The 23768-nt window shown below is 34.3% G+C and overlaps 1 protein-coding gene across 1 annotated transcript in view; it reads right to left on the reverse strand.

Moving 5' to 3' along the window:
* LOC127703286 (glycogen synthase kinase-3 beta-like) overlaps positions 1-9961 on the reverse strand; it is a 35088-nt gene extending 25127 nt beyond the window's left edge. The window contains exons 1-3 of the mRNA XM_052207807.1: positions 9564-9961; positions 2855-3045; positions 1069-1152 (exon numbers count right to left, since the gene is read on the reverse strand). Coding sequence (XP_052063767.1) covers positions 1069-1152; positions 2855-3045; positions 9564-9648 — 360 coding nt within the window. The 5' untranslated portion in view covers positions 9649-9961. The remainder of the gene's footprint in view (positions 1-1068; positions 1153-2854; positions 3046-9563) is intronic.
* Between the last annotated feature and the right edge of the window lie 13807 nt (positions 9962-23768).

The following is a 23768-nucleotide window of genomic DNA, read 5'->3' on the forward strand; positions in this document are numbered from 1 at the left end:
GAGGTGCTAATGCTTATACAACTGAACACCAATTAACATTGGCCTACCACTAATGGTTCCCCTTGAACTGACCTAATCACAAACTAATACTCAATTCTCAATTTTATTAAACTTAGCAAAATTTTCAAAGTCTATAGACCATGACTAAGGGGGCGGAGCCAAATAATCTCCATGGAAATGAGATATGCCAATGCTTATACAACTGCATACCAAATATAATTGACCTACCACTAGTGGTTCCCCATAAATTGACCTAATCACAAACTAATACATGTAAACTATGAAAAGTTTCAAAGTCAATAGACCTTGAAAAGAGGGGCGAAAGATACCAGAGGGACAGTCAAACTCATAGATCGAAAATAAACTGACAATGCCATGGCTAAAAAATAAAAAGACAAACAGACAAATAATAGTACACAAGACACAACATAGAAAACTAAAGACTAAGCAACACGAACCCCACCAAAAACTGGGGGTGATCTCAGGTGCTTCGGAAGGGTAAGCAGATCCTGCTCCGCATGTGGCATCCGTCGTGTTGCTCATGTTATTACAAATCCGGTAAATTGACTGAGGGGGCGGGCCAAATAGTCTCCATGGTAATGAGATGTGCCAATGCTAATACAATTGCATACCAAATATCATTGGCCTATTACTAGTGGTTCACCATGAACTAGACCTAATCACAAACTAATACATTGTTGACGCCGCCGCCACCGCCATCAGAAACAGCATACCTATGTCTCGCTTTTTGACTCTCCCAAGGCGAGACAAAAAACAGTCATTGATGTATTTTTTTTATTTTGAATTTCAACCATGAACATTTTGAAGAATTGTTACATAACTGTATTACAGTGTTATTATGTAACAAACTTTCTGGTAAAAAAAACCTAACAAACAATAATTACACCTGGACAAGCAATCATTTGCATATTAATAGATTCAGGATAGCTACATGTCAATTATCTAACAGAAAGAACTATAGACAAAGAAAATGTTAAACATACATACACGTGTATACATCTTATATGTTTTGACACTGGATATTTAGATCAAAGGGATATTTATTACCTTTTCTCCAGCTGAGTAGAAGAAATATTTTAATTTCACAATATTTTGATGTTCAAGCTTCCTCATTATCTGCAATTCTCTGTTCTAAAATGTAAGTAAAACAATACATGACATAATATATCAAAATGAGCTGGTCCTCACATAAACATGATAAAGCAATGGCAACATCTGATTTCCTAACTATATAGGGAAACCTCAATAATAAACTGGTTAAAAAAAGTGTTCAATGTCTTGAGATATGTTAGATGGTTAAGATTTAAAGAAATATGAATAAATTCTTATAAGAGGTTTCCCATTATCCTAGGGATAAAACAATGGCTAAGTCCATGATTTGCTGTAAATGGAAACCCCAAAATTAATATGGAAAAAAAAATATGAGCACACAGATGAACCAAAAGCCCAAATTTCGGTATTCACCTTTCCTTTTTTTTTCTTCATTATTTTCTTATCACACTACTCTTCACTTGCTTTGTATATTATTTTTTTATTTATCATCTAAACTGCTCAATTTCTTGTGCCCACCTCAAGTATTGAGTATTGTCTCGGACTGATGGTTCAAAGAATAGATGTAGATGGTGTACAATAACATAACATGTATTTAAGCTAAGATTATGAGAAAGTTTCAAAAAATTCTTTTAAAGGGAAAGGAAGAATTGGGTACCACCCAGATAATGCTTCAAGTAGCAGGGTATAATAAAACATCAATTGCAATAAACCAGATCAAACCAAAATTAAGCCCTCTATCATGCCTATCAGTATCTTCCAAGTTTTTAATGCCTCTGTATACATGTAACAATTGTGCAGCTACACATATACCTGCTAAGCTCTTACAAAATAAATGTGTATAGTGTCCACATGTGGACACAGATGATGCCCCCGCTTGCATATCATATAGTTATAAAGGGACATAACTGAAGAACGGTAAAAGTGACGCTACCCAAATTTGAACTTGATCTGAGTTTTCTGGTCATAAGCATTGTGTATAAGTTTCATAACATTTGGTTGAGGCAAACTAAAATTGGAGAACGGAAACGAAAAATTCAGCAATTTTTCCATTTGTAAAGGGGCATAACTCTAGAACGGTAAAAGTGACGCCACCAAAATTCAATCTTGATCTGTGTTTTGTGGTAATAAGCATTGTGTATAAGTTTCATAACATTTGGTTGAGGCAAACTAAAGTTATTGAACGGAAACCAATTTTGGGATGTATGTCCATATGTACGTACAGACGTACAAGGGTAAAACTTAATGCCCCCTCCGCTACGGCTGGGGCATAAAAATATTTAAACTTTTGTCAGCTGGAAAACAAAATATTTTTTTGATATTACATAAGCACTCTTCATACAAATGTATGGTTAAATGAGTTTTTTTAATTTCAGAGCTAACCCATTTTTCAATCAATCAAGGACCATAACTCTTGAACAGCAAAAGTGAAAATCTTCAAAATATAACCTGACCTTCATTTTGTCATCAGTAACAACAGTTAATTTGAAAAGCATTGGTTGAACTGCTCATAAGTTTTGCACTGAAACACGTACTGGTGTAGGACAGCAAGCCTGCTGTACAACCTCAAATCAATAAGCGTAGTTCTGTCAGAAAACCCAAATAAGAATGATTGTATACACTGTATAAATGAACATTTTTTGTTCAAATGTAATCAACACTTTTACAATTAATTCACAGTCTTTTTGACAGTGGTATACATTTTTTGGAAGTAATGTTAAATCGACAAAAATAAGATTTATCTCCTTTCCATATCTTTGAAATTCATTTGATTAATACTAACCTTGAATCTTTTGTCTTGTAAGACTTTTTTGATAGCAACAAGTTCATTGGTTTCGACTAGCTTGGCTTGATAAACTACCCCAAAAGAACCATTCCCTATAACTTTTGCATCAGTATATGACACTTCTTGTGTTCTATCTGATCCTGTTCCAGCAGTGGCTAAAACAGTTGTCACTTTACTACCGTCTTTACCTGAAATTAAGAATGAAAGTATGAGCATTGTGTTTTAAAAACACTCCTAACCTTTAAATTCAGTGAGAATAAATACCCAGTATATTAATCAGGGTTTAGGCTAGGATTTTGAGGGCTTTAGTCATTTTTGCGCCAGATAAAAATCAACCTTATTTCTGGTAACAGTAAGGGACCAGGGCATATATTACTAGCTATACATCTTTGAAGAACTCAGGTACCGTAGAAAGGCTTGTATAGTTCGCAGTGGTACATAGTCCGCACCCCCTTCTCCCCACGAAATTTTAGGAAAAAAAACTTTTTGTAACTGTTAGAAAAGGTCTAATGAAACTCCGGTAATTTCAAATCCTGTGCGGTCGTTTGCGGTATTTTCTTGGAAAAACCTGTTTTCCATCATCAAACAGAAGCTGAAACTGCTTGTTAATGATTCTAGAACGCTTCATGATTGTTAAAATAAGTTTAATTCACTTAAAAAACAATTTAGAAACTTGTGTATGTTTAAACAGGAAGTTTAAAAAGCACGTGTAAAAGAAGAAATTAACCGGTGAGAGTCGAAATCCGTACATAACAGATATCACTATAATACGACTTTGAAAGCAAAACAGTTCCATCCTTTTGTAAAACAGTCTTTAATATATCTATCACATTAATGTTTGAAGGGTCTTAAGCTAATACAAACCATATTAGTCAGTATGAAACACCAAAACGGAACGAACAATAACCGATTTCGTTTTGTAGTTTACAAATTCTAAGCTGGTTTACGGTTGTCTTTTTCACTATGTTTGCATCGTTTCAATCGAGCAGATACCAGTTTATTTCAACCAATGCATTGAAAAGAAACGAGAAATTTGTAATGAAAGGTTTAGTTTTTATATTTATCAGTATTAATTTGATATTGAATAGAAATAACTTATTAATATGGATGAGTTAAAATTATTAGTTTGAAAAATGATAAGAGCGCCCTCTACAATAGAAATAACAAAGATGGCGGAACGTAAACAAACCACCTCGACCGCGAAATTGAAATTTTTCTCTTATTTCTTGCTTATTGTACTCTATAGTCCGCACCCCGTCTGGAAGGTCCAATTTTGGAGAATAAAACCGCGGACTATACAAGCCTTTCTACGGTATGCTAGGCAGTTATTGCATGATTTGACTGATGTGGCACTTAAATATGAAGATTAGGATATGGGAATAATGGGATCCAGAAATATTGTTCAAAATTTTACATCAGTTATTTTCAGGAGACATTTCTGATCAACAAAAGTTGGGTTCAATCTTTTTCAAACCAGGAATCACAGCATAAATGAACTTGTAACGACTTTTTCACTGCATAATCATTTTCCTTGTAAAAACTTAAATCGATATTTGAAATTCATTTCTATAAAGTTGGAACCAAGAATTTGTACAGTCCTTATTGGAACGATTCTAATGACTGTAAATTGTAAAGTATTTTCAAATGAAATGAAAATGGGAAGTGACATGTGGATAATAAATTCAGAATGAATCCGGATTCATCTACGGATTGGTTCATGTTTAAAAAAGGGAGGAAATTATCATTTTTTAAATTAAATTTACGGAGTAAGAAATTGTCTCTCTTGTTTAATTTGATACCAAATGATTCTGTATTTTACGTTTTAGTGTCTATATAAATTCATAAGAATACTTTCACGCATGCACAGTACATAGTAAAGGAAGCATCTGTTTGACTCATGAAAACATTTCTGAAAGATTTGGATACAGTTCTATCTTTTCAAACTAATTAAATTTCTTCCTTTTCTTTAAAAATTCTACACTGGCGGAATTCAATAAGTTTTGGCAATTGCCAGGGTTTGACACTTACTAAATTTCTTTAAGAGTCTATAGTTAAATTTTCATTCTACTAGTCCTCCATCAAATCTACTAGCTCTTCAAATGCTGAGGCACTTGGATGTGATGCCAAAGGCACAACACTTGCTAAGGGGTTCTGAGGGCATGCCCCCCTTGAATTTTTTTAATAAATGAAGCTAAATTTGGTGTTCTGAGGCATTTCCAGATGGCTTTGAATGTTTAGCATGAATTATGTTTACCTGTTTTGCTAACAAAAAAATTAGAAAAAAAAACTTGAATCTGTATGACTTATTTTGAAGAGAAGTTTTGCTCCTGCTGCTTCTGGTTATAATTCTTAATGGACTCTTTCTTTGCCTCAGTTGTTTGTTTGGCTTTTTTTTGCAGGACTAAGAGGAGGTTGGATTCATAAGAATCTGTACATTACTTTTTTTTTACCTAGAGCAGAAATTGACTTCAAGATTGCGTAATAGGTTGACCTATATCATGTATTTACTTTTTGCACTCATGTGATAATTATTTTTTTCATTTTTGGGAATAGGTAAACCCAGGGGATTGCATGTTGTTCAAGCCTGGCATCCTGGCCAAACCTCCTCTTCGTGTCAATACCAGAACTGAGCCAGGATCCCAGGCTACACGTTTTTCATGGGAGATGGGAGTACACAATATTGTCTTGGAAGTATCAGGTGGGTTTTTATCAGCTTTTACGTGAAACCAGGATTTGTTGACAAGTAAAACTTTGAGAAATTCCTGGTTTTAAACATACTTTTAGTAGCCCATCGGACTACTGTGATGAAAACTTTACCAGCCCAAATATTTACCTATCTCTGGCTAGAGGGCTAGCATATGATTTTATCCATTAGTGTTGAACCCTGATAGCACATTTAAAATACCTTGTTTATTTCCCGGCTTTGTCTGAATCAATCCAAAGTTGGAAAAATGTATTTAAAAATGTACATGTAGTACATACATGTAAGTGAATTTAAAAATGTTATTGCTAAATAAACCGCCTAAGGGGATATGTCACCAACATTTGTATATATGAAAGGGCTAATTAATGTTATATAACTAATCTATGTTATAATCTTAATAATTACTAATAAGTTATAGTTAGTGATGTACATGTATACATTTATGTAAAAGAAGTACTACAATTGTGTAAACACTAATAAAATGCTTCACTTCCTTTTGTGGTGTTGAACCTTCTTAAAAAATTTTATAAAGATCCATTCACTTTAACTAAAGTTATTGTCTGGAAACCAATGTGTCTTCGGAAGACGATGCAGACGCCGACGACATCATACCATTATACGATCCCAAAATTTTTTTTGCTGTCGTATAAAAACTTGACATTAACCAATAAACCACGAAAAAGAGGTCAAAGTTGGATGGTGTACATGTACCTGCCAGACAGACATGTACACCTTACAATCATTCAATTCACCAAATACATTTGACCTGTTGCTAATACATGTAGTACTTGAAAAACAGACCAAAACACAAAAACATTACATTAACAAATGAACCATGAAAATGAGGACAAGGTCAAATGAAACCTGCCAGACTGACATGTACTCCTTACAATCATTCCATACACCAAATATACATGTAGTAGACCTACTGCTTGTAATATCCGAGAAACAGAACTTATCATGTAACTTTAACCTTGATCACTGATCCATATAATGAGGTCAAGGTTAGGTGAACTCTGTCTGAAGGACATGTAGACATTGCAAGGAACTCATATAACAAATATAGTTATCCTATTGCTTATAATAAAAGTGAGAAATTCACATGACCAAAAAACTACAATTTTTTTTAAAACAGACGCTGTACCATGAAAATGAGGTCAAGGACAAGTGACATATGACAGATGGAAACTTTGTAACATAAGGTATCTGCATACAAGGTGTGGGGCATCCAGGTCTTCTACCTTCTGAAATATAAAGCTTTATACAGTTTACATTGCCGCCGCCAGATAGTAATCGGATAGTAGTCCACGACTTACAGTATGAACTCGTCATAGTGAGAACACTACGTCTGTGTTGGTACAGTAAATTTTTTTTAATCTTGTATTCTTAGGCAGATATAACTAATATTGTGCTTCATATTCACTTTGAATACATGGAACATACATATTCATATACCTGTTCCGTTTGTCATGTTCAGTATTCTTAATGTTCCATTCTGTCTTTGAGAAACATATCAGCAATTTTGAATCTCATAAAAAACGAGATTAAACCAAAGTGACACAAAAGTTCTGTTTGATAATACATAATATGTACATTTGTATGTAAAGTTATCAGTATTTATATCTGTTGGATCTATATACATGTACATGTACCATAAGTGTCAGCTTCACAGGCATAATTACACGACTCACCCTATTTCAGAATGAATTGTCATTTATAGTAGCACAATTAAATTTTTTCTTGTCATTAACTACAATTCTTCCAACTCAATATCTATCACCGACTTCACTGTTGCATATTCAGCAGGTTGGGGACAAGTTCACAACCCATCAAACGGGGAACCATTTCCAAAAGAAGTGTTCATTAGATAGTGCTTAAAACTAAATTTTCTGAGCGGAGTCTTTCTACTTAAAATGGCACAAATTCGTAGAAAATCTCCCAAAAAAACATTTTTTGTATTTTGGGTTTTTTAAAAAAATGGTAGCCTTGAATATTGTCAATTTTCGAAGCTATCATACCAGAGTTCGCGAAAACTTATTTTGACCCGTCTGTCATGGGACCGACAAAGCATGATTATTTGTCAGTCCTACAAAATTTTAGCCAGTCCTACAAAATCTCTCAATTTTATCCTGAAAAAAAATTGATAACATATTTTATCGAAAAATAACTTTATTAATATTAGTTTTATTCTTCGCACCCACAGGCAAATTAACAATAAAAGACCAGTTCAGGTCTTCTGATTGTTCTTATTTAAAGTCATCTTCACTATCCATTTCATCATCTGAATCACTTTCTCGGCTGTTACAGTATTTGTTTGCTCCATTGTAGGGTTCAATCGCCGATTGTTTGCCAGGGATGGCTCTATGGACAAATAAAGTAGGCCACGTGTAGATCGCCGCTTTGGTTTGTTTATAATAAATCCGTAAACCAGTACCGGAAATTGGCAGCGGATACATCTGATAACCGATGTAAACACTTATTGGAAACAGTTGCGGTACATCTAATAACCGATGTAAAAAAGTGCCGAAATATGCACTACAACGGCCGTTTTTACATCGGTCATTGGGACCGGCACTAGCCTTCAAAATACTGGTCCGGGCCTCATTTTGACCGACAGGACCGACAGGACCGACCACTTTCGTGAACTCTGTCATACATGTACTCCTAGTAAATCAGGTTAAAGCTATTCAACTTTTGGAAAATTAGATGCATTTTTCATGAATATATGCCATTTCAAGTATAATTTGATACATGAACTATAGGCAAATTACCTCACGATCTAATGCAGTATCAAATTTATTTTGCCAAAAAGTTAGAATGATTTTGTCCACTCTTGAGTAACCAGTACCAGGAGTGAAAGAAAATACTTATGCAAAGTTGCTTCTTTGGAATAACAAATGACCAATATGAAAGTCAATGCTTTCACCACGTTTCTTAAGAAATAAATTGTTTATGTCTTTGAATTTCTTTACTTATATGAAAAATTGCTATTTTATCAACTTGGTAAAAATGATAAATTACTGATGATGAAAGCGAATTATGAACACCCGGGCTCCTTGATGCTCCCTACGACGATCGGAAATAGACTAAGTGACAGACGGGAAAGCGACTTCTTCGCCCCAGTCGTCTGGTAGCATGAGCCCTGACATCTAACAGCTATGCTCCGTTAATGTAGCAGTAAGAGAACACAACAGATGGCCAGTTTATTGCCTGCTGTTATTATCAAAAGAATACTGACGACCAGTCTACAAAGTCAATGCTTACAAAACATTTCTCCAAGAAATAAGTTGTCAAATGTCTTTGAATTTTTTCCTTATAAATGAAAAATTCCTGATTACAAAGCGACTGTTGTGAACAACCAGGCTACTAGATATCACTTTTGAGGATCAGGTAAGACAAATGACAGAAGGAAAGCGACGTCTTTGCCCCAGTCGCCAAGCAGGGTCAGCCCTGAATAACATTTGCAAAACAATCACATAACATGTAGGTAAAAATGGGAAAAAATAAGCAACTTTTCAAGATAACTTTTTCTTTCTAGCAAGGATTGAATTTTGACAAGTCAGTGAATAATTTTTTTCCTTGTATCCTTGCCCCCATGGTATCTTACTTTTTTACACTAGTTGGGCCATAAAATAATTGTTTGATAATCAGACACAGGACTGGAAGTTGCACATTCTTTTATTATAATACTTTGTATTTTGTAGCACATGTATAGGTTAATTTTTGGTAGGTCAGTGCCTGTGAAGCAATATTTATATATTGTGAATCACTTGTTCATATTATATCAGTTAGTCATACGATGTACAGTAGTTCAGATTGGGCTGTTAACAACGTGGGAATAAAACCAATGTAAATAATGTAAGAGAAATCGTATAGGTAAAACGTTAAATGCAGAAACTTAAATTTATGTAGCTGTAAATGGAAATCATTAGCAATTTCTTGGTCGCCATGTTGATTGTGAGATGACCCAATTCGGTACTGCAACTGATGGAGGATACCTACTTATTGTTCTCATTCCGCCGTAAGGTGCAGTCGATCCGGCTTTATTTCCTTCAGCAAAGGACGTTGTTCTGGGACGTCCACTCATGATCTAGAAGGATTAATAGTCATTAAAACTGATATTCTCAGATGTAGCCTGTCAGTCACATCTCCCAAATGGCGCTCGTAAATATTCCAAGGAAATCAAGCTAAACGAAGGTTTATAATCACTTTTAAGTCCACTGTTCACTTATTACATATGTCTTTTTCCATCAAAATTCAATGAAGAATATATGGGCACATTTAAATTAGTTAAAGGGTTCTATTTCCACTATTATTCAACCCAATTTGATAATCGATAGCACAATGTTAATGCAAATTTGGTTTCCAATGGGTGATCTACAATGACGGGCGAGAACATGGCCGTGAATTTTCGTGATATCACGAGAATACAATTTAAACCAATCACACGACAGAATAAGCTTGTTCGGCTCTTTCCGTACTCGTAAAATATGCAACACGAGACAGTTGACGTATGACGTTTACAAGGAGGCCCGTTAAGGATAATTTTTCGGTAAGAACAAATTATTACAGATTAGTTTAGAAAAATCTAAGTGTATATGAGGAAAAGATTTAATTTTTGTGACTTTACAACTTGCAAATTCAAAGGTGTAAGTCCGGTAAGACCCCCTTTTGGCCCCAAAATATAGCGTTTTCACAAAGTTGCTAAAAATGTAAACTTTTAGCTATTTATTGGAAAGTAGAATACTCTTGTTACATCGATATGGGCTGTTTTTTTTTTACAATACAACGGACATGCATCAGGTACTAGCATCATTATTTCATGCAAAAATACTGAAATCTTTCAAATTTTTTTAGCATTCGTGTTAATTTTAAGACTGTTTTTGTCTAAAATGGAAGTGGCCGCACTTGTGTTATGTCTTAATATTTAAATATATGTTGTATTTAATGATAATACATAACATATAATTTATAAATGTTGAGACTGAACACGAATGCGGCAATTTTCATTTTAGACAAAAACCATCTGAAAAGTGACGTTTTATGTCATAATTGATAGATTTTTCATATTTAAGCTTGAATTTGAGCGTCTTAAATGACCAAATCAGTTCAAATCTTTAACATAAACTAATTGAATCGAACGAAGTAGACACTTAAGTGTTTAAAAAATGTCATAAATCTTTCATCAGATGTACTTCGAATTCTAGGCTGACATGAGCCGTTAGCGGACCTTCTTCTTTGAAATTGAAATTTAGTCTAGTAAAATATACAATTTCAATTTAGGAAGTTTCTACATCTCGAAATTTCGACTTCAACCTCATATCTCCCATCCTACAATGTAGGTGAAATCAAATTTTTGAGATTGATGCAATTTTTTTGGCATAAAAGTTGAAAAGTCTGTTTTAATTTTCTGTACGATTTTGCATTCTGTCTCATTTGGTTTCTATTGGTAAGACTTGCAATAATACCTCATTAGAATAGGGGACATGTTCACATTTTCATTTTTTTATAGCACTAGATCGACATCGATCGCTGCTGGTTGACTATTAATCCCCGATGTATCGATCACCGGCTCAGTAGTCAGTGTTTTGTGTTGACCTGATTTTTAGCACACATTTCTTGAATTGTTCATTGATAGATATGATTAAGAAACTAATTTTAACTCCCTCAGACATGCAATGAATTTAGATGGATTTGGCTATAATTTCAGTGTAGGTCCCTTTTAGTCATATATAGCAGTCTTCAAGTGCTTCAGTACTTATACATTCTTGTCTTTCAAGTTTTGTTGCTTTGGGCGTTCTCATGAAGCCGTGTAAATCCAGAAAGCGCTTCGGACGCATGAAATTTGTAAAGGGTCATTTTCATATTTTTTCTATAGCACTCAGTCGATAAAAGCTGCTGTTGCCCCCCCCCCCCCCCCCGAGATTGATTAAGGAGCTAAGGCCCAGTACGTGACATTACCTCACTCAAGCAAAGTTAGCCTTAAATGGAATTGGCTATTATTTTTGGTCATAATATTCACTGCTCATACTACTAGTAAGTCCAAACCAAGAACCAACACATACTGACAGCACCATATTTAGTATTATACCAATACAGAACGACTGACCTGCATATGACTTTGATGACAGAGCCCAATTATAGATGCGATACTTGTGACTAATGGTTTCATATCAACTGCCAAGACATGCATCTAGTATTCGTGGATGATAGAAACATCTACGTAAGATGAAATTGTTTCAGTTGTGACAACCCATTCAGCCTAGACCACAATTCCGTATGCTATGGTTCAACAGCGAATCAAACTGATAATAGTTTTAGCTCACTACTTGAAAGTACACTTGATATCAGTACAGCACGCCAACAAGAAAATGAAAACCTAAACACACATAAGCTCTAAAGCGAGAAAAACATGATAGCAGAAATAGATTTATACCATTAATGGATCTTAAATGTAACTGTCAGTCAAAAGGAAAAAAATCAACACTCAAGTGCAAAACCTCATAGACACTAGTAGTATAAAGCCAAATGTAAGGATAATGACAGGTACTTGGCTTGAATTATTAATTACAAACAGCCAAATCCTCCAGATTATATCATCTACCACAAGGACAGAAAGGAAAATAAAATTGAGGTTATAGTCCTTATAGCCATACCCTACAAGTTCTTAAGCTCTGAAGTACCAGAACTTGACACGAACTGTGAAATAACATGAGTACATACCCAACAGGCAGACACACAAGATCTATTGATATCCTCATACTATAACCATAAAACATCTAACTAAGAGAGCCTCTCTGAATTTGAAACAGATGTAAATAGAGTTTCGCTAAATAATGTGTGCTTACTGATAGATACGCCAAGCAAAGCAACAAGCAAAATAGCACTTCCAATTTACAGTATAAAAATAAGAAGATGTGGTATGATTGCCAATGAGACAACTATCCACCCAAGTTAAAATGAAGTGGATGTAAGCAATTATAGGCAACCGTACTAACTTCAACAATGAGAAAAACTCATACCGTATAGTCGACTATAAAAGGCCCCGACAAGGAAAATATGAAGCAATTCAATGCAGAAAACTAACGGCCTAATTTCTAACAAAACAATTTACGAAAACAAGAATGACAGACATTTTATATAACTTTTAATATAGAACTTTATATAAAACTTTTCTTAATTTTGGCCCTCAATGCTCTTCAACTTCGTACGTTATTTGTTCTTTTTTACTTTTTTGATTCGAGCGTCACTGATGAGTCTTTTATAGACGAAACACGAGTCTGGCGTACATAAATTTAATACTTGTATCTAAGATGAGTTTATTTACCCTGTCGACGCACCCGGTTTCGGTCCCTTTGGAGTTTTCCTCAGTTTATTTTGTTGATTTTTAATTCGATTACGATATTTAAACATCGGTAAACTACTGTCGCCTTAATTTATATTACCTACTGTCCAAGTGAAATAGGTGTTAAACAGAGACTTTGAGACCATGATAATGATAACCTACTGTCCAAGTGAAATAGGTGTTAAACAGAGACTTTGAGACCATGATGATGATTACCTACTGTCCAAGTGAAATAGGTGTTAAACAGAGACTTTGAGACCATGATAATGATAACCTACTGTCCACGTGAAATACGTGTTAAACAGAGACTTTGAGACCATGATAATGATTACCTACTGTCCAAGTGAAATAGGTGTTAAACAGAGACTTTGAGACCATGATAATGATTACCTACTGTCCAAGTGAAATAGGTGTTAAACAGAGACTTTGAGACCATGATAATGATTACCTACTGTCCGAGTGAAATACGTGTTAAACAGAGACTTTGAGACCATGATAATGATTACCTACTGTCCGAGTGAAATAGGTGTAAGACAGAACCTTTGAGACCATGATAATGATTACCTACTTTCCACGTGAAATACGTGTTAAACAGAGACTTCGTGACCATGATAATGATTACCTACTGTCCGAGTGAAATAGGTGTTAAACAGAGACTTTGAGACCATGATAATGATAACCTACTGTCCACGTGAAATAGGTGTTAAACAGAGACTTTGAGACCATGATAATGATTACCTACAGTCCACGTGAAATACGTGTTAGACAGAGACTTTGAGACCATGATAATGTTTACCTACTGTCCACGTGAAATAGGTGTTAAACAGAGACTTTGAGACCATGATAATGATTAACTTCTGTCCACGTGAAATACGTGTTAGACAGAGACTTTGAGACCATGATAATGATTACCTACTGTCCAAGTGGAATAGGTGTTAGACAGAGACTTTGAGACCATGATAATGATAACCTACTGTCCACGTGAAATACGTGTTAAACAGAGACTTTGAGACCATGATAATGATTACCTACTGTCCACGTGAAATACGTGTTAAACAGAGACTTTGAGACCATGATAATGATTACCTACTGTCCACGTGAAATAGTTGTTAAACAGAGACTTTGAGACCATGATAATGATTACCTACTGTCCAAGTGAAATAGGTGTTAAACAGAGACTTTGAGACCATGATAATGATTACCTACTGTCCGAGTGAAATAGGTGTTAAACAGAGACTTTGAGACCATGATATTGATAACCTACTGTCCGAGTGAAATAGGTGTTAAACAGAGACTTTGAGACCATGATAATGATTACCTACTAAATAGGTGTTAAACAGAGACTTTGAGACCATGATAATGATTACATACTGTCCAAGTGAAATAGGTGTTAAACAGAGACTTTGAGACCATGATAATGATTACCTACTGTCCAAGTGAAATAGGTGTTAAACAGATACTTTGAGACCATGATAATGATATCGTGACAGCAAAAATGAACACAAATCCATTTGCAAACAACAAAAACACAAGAAAAAACCAACTATATAGAAGAGTTAAGAATGGGATAGCAGAATAGAAGATATATGAATTTGCTTTATATTAAAATTAATCACGAAAGCCTGAACAAAAAACAACCATCAATACATTCTTGTATATGTTCAAGGATCGATGGTCTAGTCAAAAAAAAAAGACCGGGGACAATTTTAAACATATCTGTATAACCCAGCAAATAAAAAAAAAACGTTATGAGGCGAAGAAACCAAGACTATACAAAAAAAAAGAAGAAATCAAGTCATGCTACGGATATCAAAAGATTAGCTCTTCACGTGTTTATATATCCTTGGCTTTCAAATGTTTGAGTTTCAGCGTTCCTCATGAAGCTAAACCCAGAAACACGCTTCTGAAGGCACGAAATATATAAAGTTATTTTCATTTACTAGCACTGGATCGATACCACTGCTAGGGTATCATCAACCCAGTAGTCAGTGCTTCGGTAATGAGGTATTTTTTGCAAACTTATCTTTGATTCTACATTGATAAATTAAAAATTATTAAGAAACTAAGGTTCGAACTCCATAAGGCAAATCTTACCCTAGATGATTTGACTATTCATTTTAGTCCCTTTTTGATCAAACAACGTTTCTACATTATGCATTCCTGGCTTTCAAGGATGCTCTTACAAAATCTCCCAAACGAATATCCAACAAAAAACATAACAAAAATACCGAACTCCAAGGTAAATTCAAAAAAGGAAAGTCCACAAAAACTAACAAAAATAAAACGTTTTAAATATATATAACCGCTTTGCACTTAACCGATAAATCATTTAATTCATATTTACATTACAAAAAAAAAAAGAAAATATAGAGGTTTAGAGGTGGGGATCACAACCATTCACAAGATTTTGAATAATTTTGGTGGGCAGGGGTTGAGGATGAGCCTTGGGAGCTCACCCTATATATCAATCAATTTATCTTGATATGACAAACAAGAAAAACATGGTTTAACGGTTGAGAATCTCAACCATTTTCAAGATACACAACAATTCTCAAATGGGAAGATTGGAGATGACCCTTAGGGACTCACCCTATATTCTATTAGATTTTTCTTGTCGTGTATAGAACATTTCCCATTCTCTAGAAATTGCATAACTTTTACAGTTTTTGTGTCATCAGAAAAATTATGTTCAAGGCCAGAATCGTATGTGAAATTGAGACCTTTTGATCCTACAGTAAGCCATATAGTCCCTAATCACTTTTGGGATTATGAGTCCGGATTATATAGTGTTCATTTTTTTAACCTTCTTTATCGCTTACTTTTCTCAAGTAATAAACACTTAATCATGAAACACAGCTCCTTGGATGTATTGACGATATCACAAAACAAAATCTAGAAACGGAAAACAATCAGATATGCTTATTCAAGACTTTTCCAACGCCTTTTACAAGGTGTCCCACACGTCCTACATAAAAAACACCATGATTATGTGATCAGAAGTATGATAAACAAACGGACAAAGACATTTGGCTCACAAACAGAACACTTTTGTGAATCTGAAATAAAACATTGAATTGTATTTAGGTAGACAAATTATACATTTGAGATGGAGTTATCTCCCTTTGTTCATGATTGTACATTTGTAGTTGAACCTATTTTTATAACAGATTCAAACACCATGCATTACTTATGTAATATTTTATTATACCCCACGGAACTTAAGTTCCTTGGTTTTATGTTATTGACCCGTCATTCCGTCTGTCCGTCCGTCAGTCCGTCAGTCCTGTTCTTGTCATCGCAACTCCTTTGAAGCCACACAACAGATTTTCACGAAACTTTGTAGATAACAAGGACATACTATGTAGATGAAATTATGATTAATTTTTTTTCTAGGAGTTATGCCTCTTTGAACTTAGAATTTTGGCCTTAATGTAATACTGCAACAGTTTGTCACCGGCAACTTAGTCCAGTCATTCTAGCTAAAAATTGGCCTAACATCACAGTAATTGCAACAGAAACTATCTTATGCTTACAAGACGGTATTATCCCATATCTTTGACATATCAAAAATCGGTAAGTGTCAGATCGTTGCAAAATTGTAATTTTAGGGTAAATATTGGCTTTTTGTTGAAAATCGCTGAAAACCGGAAAATTTAATTTGTTTTCTAATCTGACATAAATTTTGGGCATGTGTCTCGTAAAATTTGCAGAATAGAGTCTTCTATGGTTTAAAGAAAGATAAACATCAATTTCGTTCAGAAAATTGTAATTTTTGGGTAAATTTGGGCTTTTTTGTTGAAAAATCGCTGAAAACTGGAGTTCTTTTAATATCTTTTTTAATCTGACATAATTTTTGAACATGCGTCTTGTAAAATTTATACAATATAATCTTCTACGGATAAAAAAAGATAAACCTCAAATTCGTTCAAGAAAATTGTAATTTTGGGGTAAATATTGGCTTTTTTGTTGAAAAATAATTGAAAAACGGAAAATTTAATTTGTTTTCTAATCTGACAGAAATTTTGAACATGTGTCTCGTAAAATTTGCAGAATAAAGTCTTCTGTGGTAGAGAAGAAACATCAATTTCGCTCAGAAAATTGCAATTTTGGGGTAAATTTTGGCTTTTTTGTTGAAAAATCGCTGAAAACTGGATTTTTTTAAAAATTCTATTTTTAAATCTGAAAAAATATGAACATCAAATTCGTTCAGAAAATTGTAATTTTTGGGATTAAAAAAAACAACACTCTTGGTAAAAAAATACCAAAATATATAAAAATTAAAAGTATTACAGATGTTGAATGATCTTTGTCTCTTGTGCAACAATAATGTAACAATAACGAACTTTGATATCGATAATCGTTTTCTTCCTTTTAGTCTTCTTCAAGTATTAGCTTTTCTGCGTTAGTACATATTTGTCCTTTGCACTCAGTACATCCGATTGTGCACTCAAGACCGTGTTTTCGACATGTACACCTACGTGTGTCACAATTTGTTTTACACTTGCATCTTTTAATGTTTAACAATTTATCCGGAGCTGCTGGAAGGGTAGTTTTTACAGGTGTCAATCTGTCATTTGTGATTGACCAACCCCAGTCCAAAGGATTAAGATTTGTTTCTTCTGTCCACTCTATGATTTGGTAGAACACTCTCTTACAGTGTTGTTCTGCTGCAGCTGATGTTAGCGGTAGCGTTTGAACTTGTAGAAATGTAACAGAGTTCGACAGTACTTTGTTCGTAAATTTTCTTTGGAGAATGATGTCTTGACTTTTGTGTGTGACGCCACCATACAAACACGCAATTATCTGCACACCACAAGTTACAATGTCTTCTACAGATGAACACCTGATAAGAAATGGTAATGATAATTTACGAAGTTCTTCATTTTCGGACATCTTTTTGAGAACGGGACTTTTTCCAATACCATAGAGTCTTGAGGTAGTGTCACATCCTGTCATTGAGTGTATGAACGGAAGTAAAATGCAAACTTCTGGTCCAAACAACAGCTTAGTTTTTTGTATATCCCAAACTTTGTTAGAACTGAGTTTTCGATTGCTCTGATCAGATCTGTAAAACAGTCCTTGTGAATTAAGTGAGCAGTGAAATACAAGAAGGACTAGAACATATGTGTCTTTCCTGATGACCACTGTAGGGTGTGCAATCTAATTAAAATATAGAACTCGAATTTCGTTATACTACATACAAGTATGTAGTATAACAAAATCCGAGTTCTATATTATAATTAGATTGTAGGGTGTGATATTGATTGTTTGACACCCGTCTTTGCTATAAGAACATCAGCATCAGCATCTGCATGTTCTGTCTGAAAGTCGTTTTTTTACCAAGGCATCACTTAGCATATTTATAAAATTTTGTTTGTTTTCATTGTTAGTAAGATAATTTTTTTTTTTACTTCTGAAAGGGGTCGTTGTTTGGAAAACGATTTTAGCACCTTCTACACCTTTTGACCGGCGCATGTGTACATGATCCTTTGTGCTAAGTCCTGATGTGATGTGTAGCCGTCAAATACAATAACTGCATGGTCATATCTACGTTTTATGTAATCTACATACTTTTGACAGATCTCTCCAAAAGTCGTTCCTTTATTCCATGGGAGGCGTTGAGTCAATGAACCTCCATCAATGACATAATGTCGTTCAGGGTCAACTTTTCTGTTAACAGCACAGTCTCCAATGTTCCACAAGGCATCAGCTAATGTTTCCTTTTGAGCTTGTCGCATTAGTCCTGACGGTTCAAATAATGCAGCTGGAGTACTCGAAAGTTCAAACTTGAAAATTTCGTATATATCTGGGAAATTGTTGTTTCCGCAGCAATTTTACAAGGCGTTGAAATAACAACTGGGGGTCAACAACCACTTCTTCGCCATCAATCTTTATATTTGTTTTACTGGCTAAAGTTACCACCTGTTTGCTCTTCTTGAAAACAAAATCATCTGCATTCTGATCTTCCATAGACTTTAAAATGTCTTTTCCTATTTCCACTGATCTGTCTACGTTTACTTTTCATCAGCAATGGTACCAGTTTCAATATTCCGTAATCTAATATCAGGACTAAAAGGATTTCTTTCCCCCAAAAATGACTTAAAAATTTGAACATCCTTTTTGTCTTGATCTATCCTACTTTTCCCAAGTTCTTTATGCTGTTCACTTGTATTATAGTTCACATCAGTAAGCTTCTGCATTGCTTCATTCATTTCTGAACATTGTGGCATTTATAACAGCCACTGATGAAGTCTTTGGAATTCACTCAATCCACGGCCTCTGGTCAGACCACCAGTTGTCTTTAAACTTCGCATAAGGGCTTGCTCAATTACCAGATCAGTAGACAAACCGGCCCAAAAACGATCTGTTCGTCTGATAACACGGTGTCCTGCTTTGAATAAATTGTCTAAGGCAGGATGCGTTGCAGGCAGATTTAGCATTTGTTGCAAATAAATGTGAATGGATTTTGCATAAAGATTGTGCTTAGAAGCAGCTAGATAAGGGAGAATCTGCTGAAGACTTTTTAAGTGTAATACCTTATAAAGCAACAGTAGTGAAAAGAATTGTTCAGGATGAAATAGTCTTTTCAAGTGTTGAACAGACAAAAGTATATCAAGATTGTTAAAGGGCATGGAAAACAATTAACGTTGTTGCTAAACAATGAGTAAAACTTTTCTGACAAAGTTCTATACTATTTCGTTTGTTGATTACAAATTATATAAATTAATGCAATAAATAAAAATAAAGGGAGATTTGGATAAATTTCATAGAGAAAGCAGCCTTATAACACAAGCTAGTTAAAACTTCATAGTAGGAATGTGGAAAGTTAACTCCTCTGAATCCATACACTGACAGAATTTTACGAAACTTTGTAGATAATAAGAACATACTATGTAGATGAGCATATCGACAGGAAATTGTGATTCAATTTTTTTTCTAGGAATTATGCCCCTTTTAACTTCCATTTTTGCCTGAATATACTACTGCAACAGTTTGTCATCACAACTCCTCTGAAACCACAGAACAGAATTTCATGAAACTTTGTAAATAATAAGGAAATACTATGTAGATAAGCATATTGACAGGAAATTATGATAAAAAAATTTTCTAGGAGTTATGCACCTTTGAACTTACAAATTTGGCCTAAATATACTACAGCAACAGTTTGTCATCGCAGCTCTCTGAAATCATGCAACAGAATTTCATGAAACTTTGTAGATGATAAGGACATAATATGTAGATGTGCATATCCACAAGAATTTTTTATCAGTTGACTGAGTCTTTTAACTTAGGAATCTGGTGAGATTTATGTTTGCCAAGTGACAAGGTGGGGAGTTGGGTATGTGAGTGCACTCACAAAGGTTCTCTAATTTAAAAAAAAGTTTCTTAATTGGCAAGTATGGTAATTCATATACACATCATATTGTAACTTAAATATCTAAGTATGACATATTGTCAATAAATTGCATGACATTGACTGGATAGGATCTAAAAATGGTCACTTCACTGCACTATTTTGTTTGAACTATCAAAGGTAGTTATTCACCTAGGAAGATATAGATATCAAGTCAGTACCATAAAAGTTTTGATTAACCCAAAAATTCTCTGAAGATATAAAGTTCTCTTCAGTGGAAAGCAGGTTCTGCTCCACATGTTTCACCTGTCGTGTTCCTCGAGGGAAGTTCAAATTTGGTATTGAGTCTCATTCCGTGATGTCACAATCAATGAAAAGAGGACAGGAAACTGTGACAAAGACATATTCCACAACAGTGCAACACAGTTGGCTTTCTGGTATCCTTCTGGTTTACATTTAAAGAAATTTGTCATCAACATCATCATCATCAACAAAGACAATAATAACTACTAAAACAACAGCAACAACTACTACTACTTCTACTACTACTAAGTAGTAATATTAAATATTAAAAACAGGTCAGACACTATTCTTTTCTAATACAATGAATAATAGGGATGGTAACATCTCATATAGGACCTTTGGACTATAGTTACTTAAACTATGACTATACCCATATTCCATACCATGTCAAATCAGAAACTTCCATGGGCATAACACTCTAAGACCAACTGGAAATGATAAAATCCAAACTACTACTTGTATTGAGTCTCTAGGGATATCTGCTTTCTTTTGTTATACTTTTTTGAAAGTTGAAATCAGTGAGGAGTTGGATAATCAAAAGAAGACCATGAACTACACAAACTTTTTACCATGATCTTAATAATGTGTTTATGCTTTTGGCTAGAAAGTAAAAAAATGTAAATAATATTTTATTAAGCAAAACTGGATTTTTAACAATAATCAGAATCACTGAATACATATAAATCATATAACATACATCTAACTGGTATATTAAATAATAATGAGCAGAATATCATTCAAGATCAATTTTTAATATTTTCATGACTTTAAACTTTTTGTTAACTGATATATAAAACATATCAATAATGGAAAATCTCATTATCCAAATCCTATTACAGAAAGAAAAGTAAATACTACAATGACCAGAGTTAAACACAAATTAAATTGAGCAGCTTTTAACAACAAGTTTTAAAATTCATTACCACTAATATTCCTCCAACCTTAAAATAAATTGTGAAATCCATATTTACAGAATTTGTTATTATATATAACAATTTGTAAAATTCATCTTTTCAAAAAATATTTTGCTACATAATAACAATGATTTATACATAAATCCTCGATAATAACAAATTTCAAACTTGTATTTACAAATTATAAAAAATCTTCAAAACAAATTAAATCTTTATAAACAAATTAAAAACTTTCTTATAACCATTTTCAACAATAATCAACTGTTCAGAGTAAACTTTATGCTTAAAAGCCTTGTAATCTAAAGTATAAAGGGATATAACTCTGGCAAATCCATCTCGCTCATCATCATGAAAATGAAAACTCAACTGTAAAAATTAATGTTTACATGTGTTTATTCTATAAATAGCCAAGACTACTATTTAAATCCTTGATTTATCTTTTATCAATGAGTATTTTTTTAAATGTTACTGTAAATATCCTTTATTGTACTTTATATCTGTATTGATGTTTTAGTTTATATTGGCTCATAAAATAAAAAAATGAAAAAATCAAAGCACTGTAAGCGCTGTAGGCAGTTAACCAAAAACCAAGGCAAACGTAATTATGAAAACTGTGGCAGTGTTGCTTCAATTTTTTTTTTTAAGATTTGAAAGAACAAACATTAAACATTCGTATATTGTACATTTATGTTCATTAAATGAATTGATTATTAAGGCAAATTAATTAATATTTCATCAAGGTTTTCAAAAGCAACTCATATATCAATGTAAATGACCCCCATCTTCATCCCCATATGCATGATGTTATTCCATACCAAGTTTGGAATAAAATGACAGGTGATTATAAAACAGTTGGTTAAACATTCTCGGGCTTTACACTGCTTGAAAGATTTATATGTTTTCTTTAAAATGAGCCATAAATGAAAATTATTATAGGCCCAGAAATAATTTAATAAATTATTAAAGTAAATTTAATTAACCTAGGCTCATTTTTTGCATCAATAAAATGTTATAATAAACAAGAAATAATTGCAACAGGATGCCTTTACGAAGTCTCCCAAACAAAGCCCCCATAATTCGTCATTCCGATGGTCTCCTGACATTGGGCAAAGTCCAGTTCATATTGGTTTGGTCTAGTAAAGTGATATGCATATGTGACACCTAGGAGATTGACCCTGTATGTCATTCAAATCTTTTTGAAATGATGAACAGGAATAAATATGGTTTAGGTGTGGGTATCTCGACCGTTTACAAGTTCTCAAACAGGAGGGGTGGGGTGACCCCAGGGACTCCCCCTATATTTCATTTGATTTGTTATATTGTCCCATACATGAATACATATGGTTTAGGGGTGGGGATCTCGACCATTTCCAAGTTCTCAAACAGGAGGGGGTGGGGTGACCCCAGGGACTCCCCAAATATTTCATTTGATTTGTTATATTGTCCCATACATGAATATATATGGTTTAGGGGTCGGGATCTTGACTGTTTACAAGTTCTCAAACAAGAGGGGGTGGGGTGTCCACATGGACTCCCCCTATATTTCATTTGATTTGTTTTATTGTCCCATACACGACAAGAAATAATTGTAACAGGATGCTGTTACGAAGTCTCCCAAACAAAGCTCCAATAATTCGTCATTACCATGGTCGCCTGACATTGGGCAAAGTCCAGTACAAATTGGATTGTGATATGCATAAGTGACGCCTATGGATTGACCCTGTATGTCATTCAAATCTTCTTAAAATGACGAACAGAAATATATATGGTTTATGGATGGTGATCTCGACCGTTTACAAGATAAAAGCACATTCTCAAATTGAAGAGGGGTGGGGTAAGAATATAAAGGGGGGGGTGGGGGGGGGGGGTGATCCCCAGGGGACTCGCCCTTTATTTCATATGATTTGTTTTTTTGTCCCATACAAGAATATATATGGTTTAGGGGTGGGGATCTCGACCGTTTACCAGTTCTTAAACAGAAGGGGGTGGGGGTGACCCCAGGGGACTCGCCATTTATTTCATTTGATATGTTTTATTGTCCAATACAAGAATATATATGGTTTAGGGGTGGGGATCTTGACCGTTTACAAGTTTTCAAAAAGAAGGGGGGTGGGGGTTACCCCAGGGGATTTCCCCTAAATTTCATTTGATTTGTTTTATTGTCCCATACAAGAATATATATGGTTTAGGGGTGGGGATCTCGACCGTTTACAAATTTTCAAAAAGAAGAGGGTGGGGTTACCCCCCGTGGACTTCCCCTATATTTCATTTGATTTGTTTTATTGTCCCAT

The sequence above is a fragment of the Mytilus californianus genome, unplaced genomic scaffold (assembly GCF_021869535.1).
Source record: "Mytilus californianus isolate M0D057914Y unplaced genomic scaffold, xbMytCali1.0.p SCAF_5, whole genome shotgun sequence".
Lineage (NCBI taxonomy): Eukaryota > Metazoa > Mollusca > Bivalvia > Mytilida > Mytilidae > Mytilus > Mytilus californianus.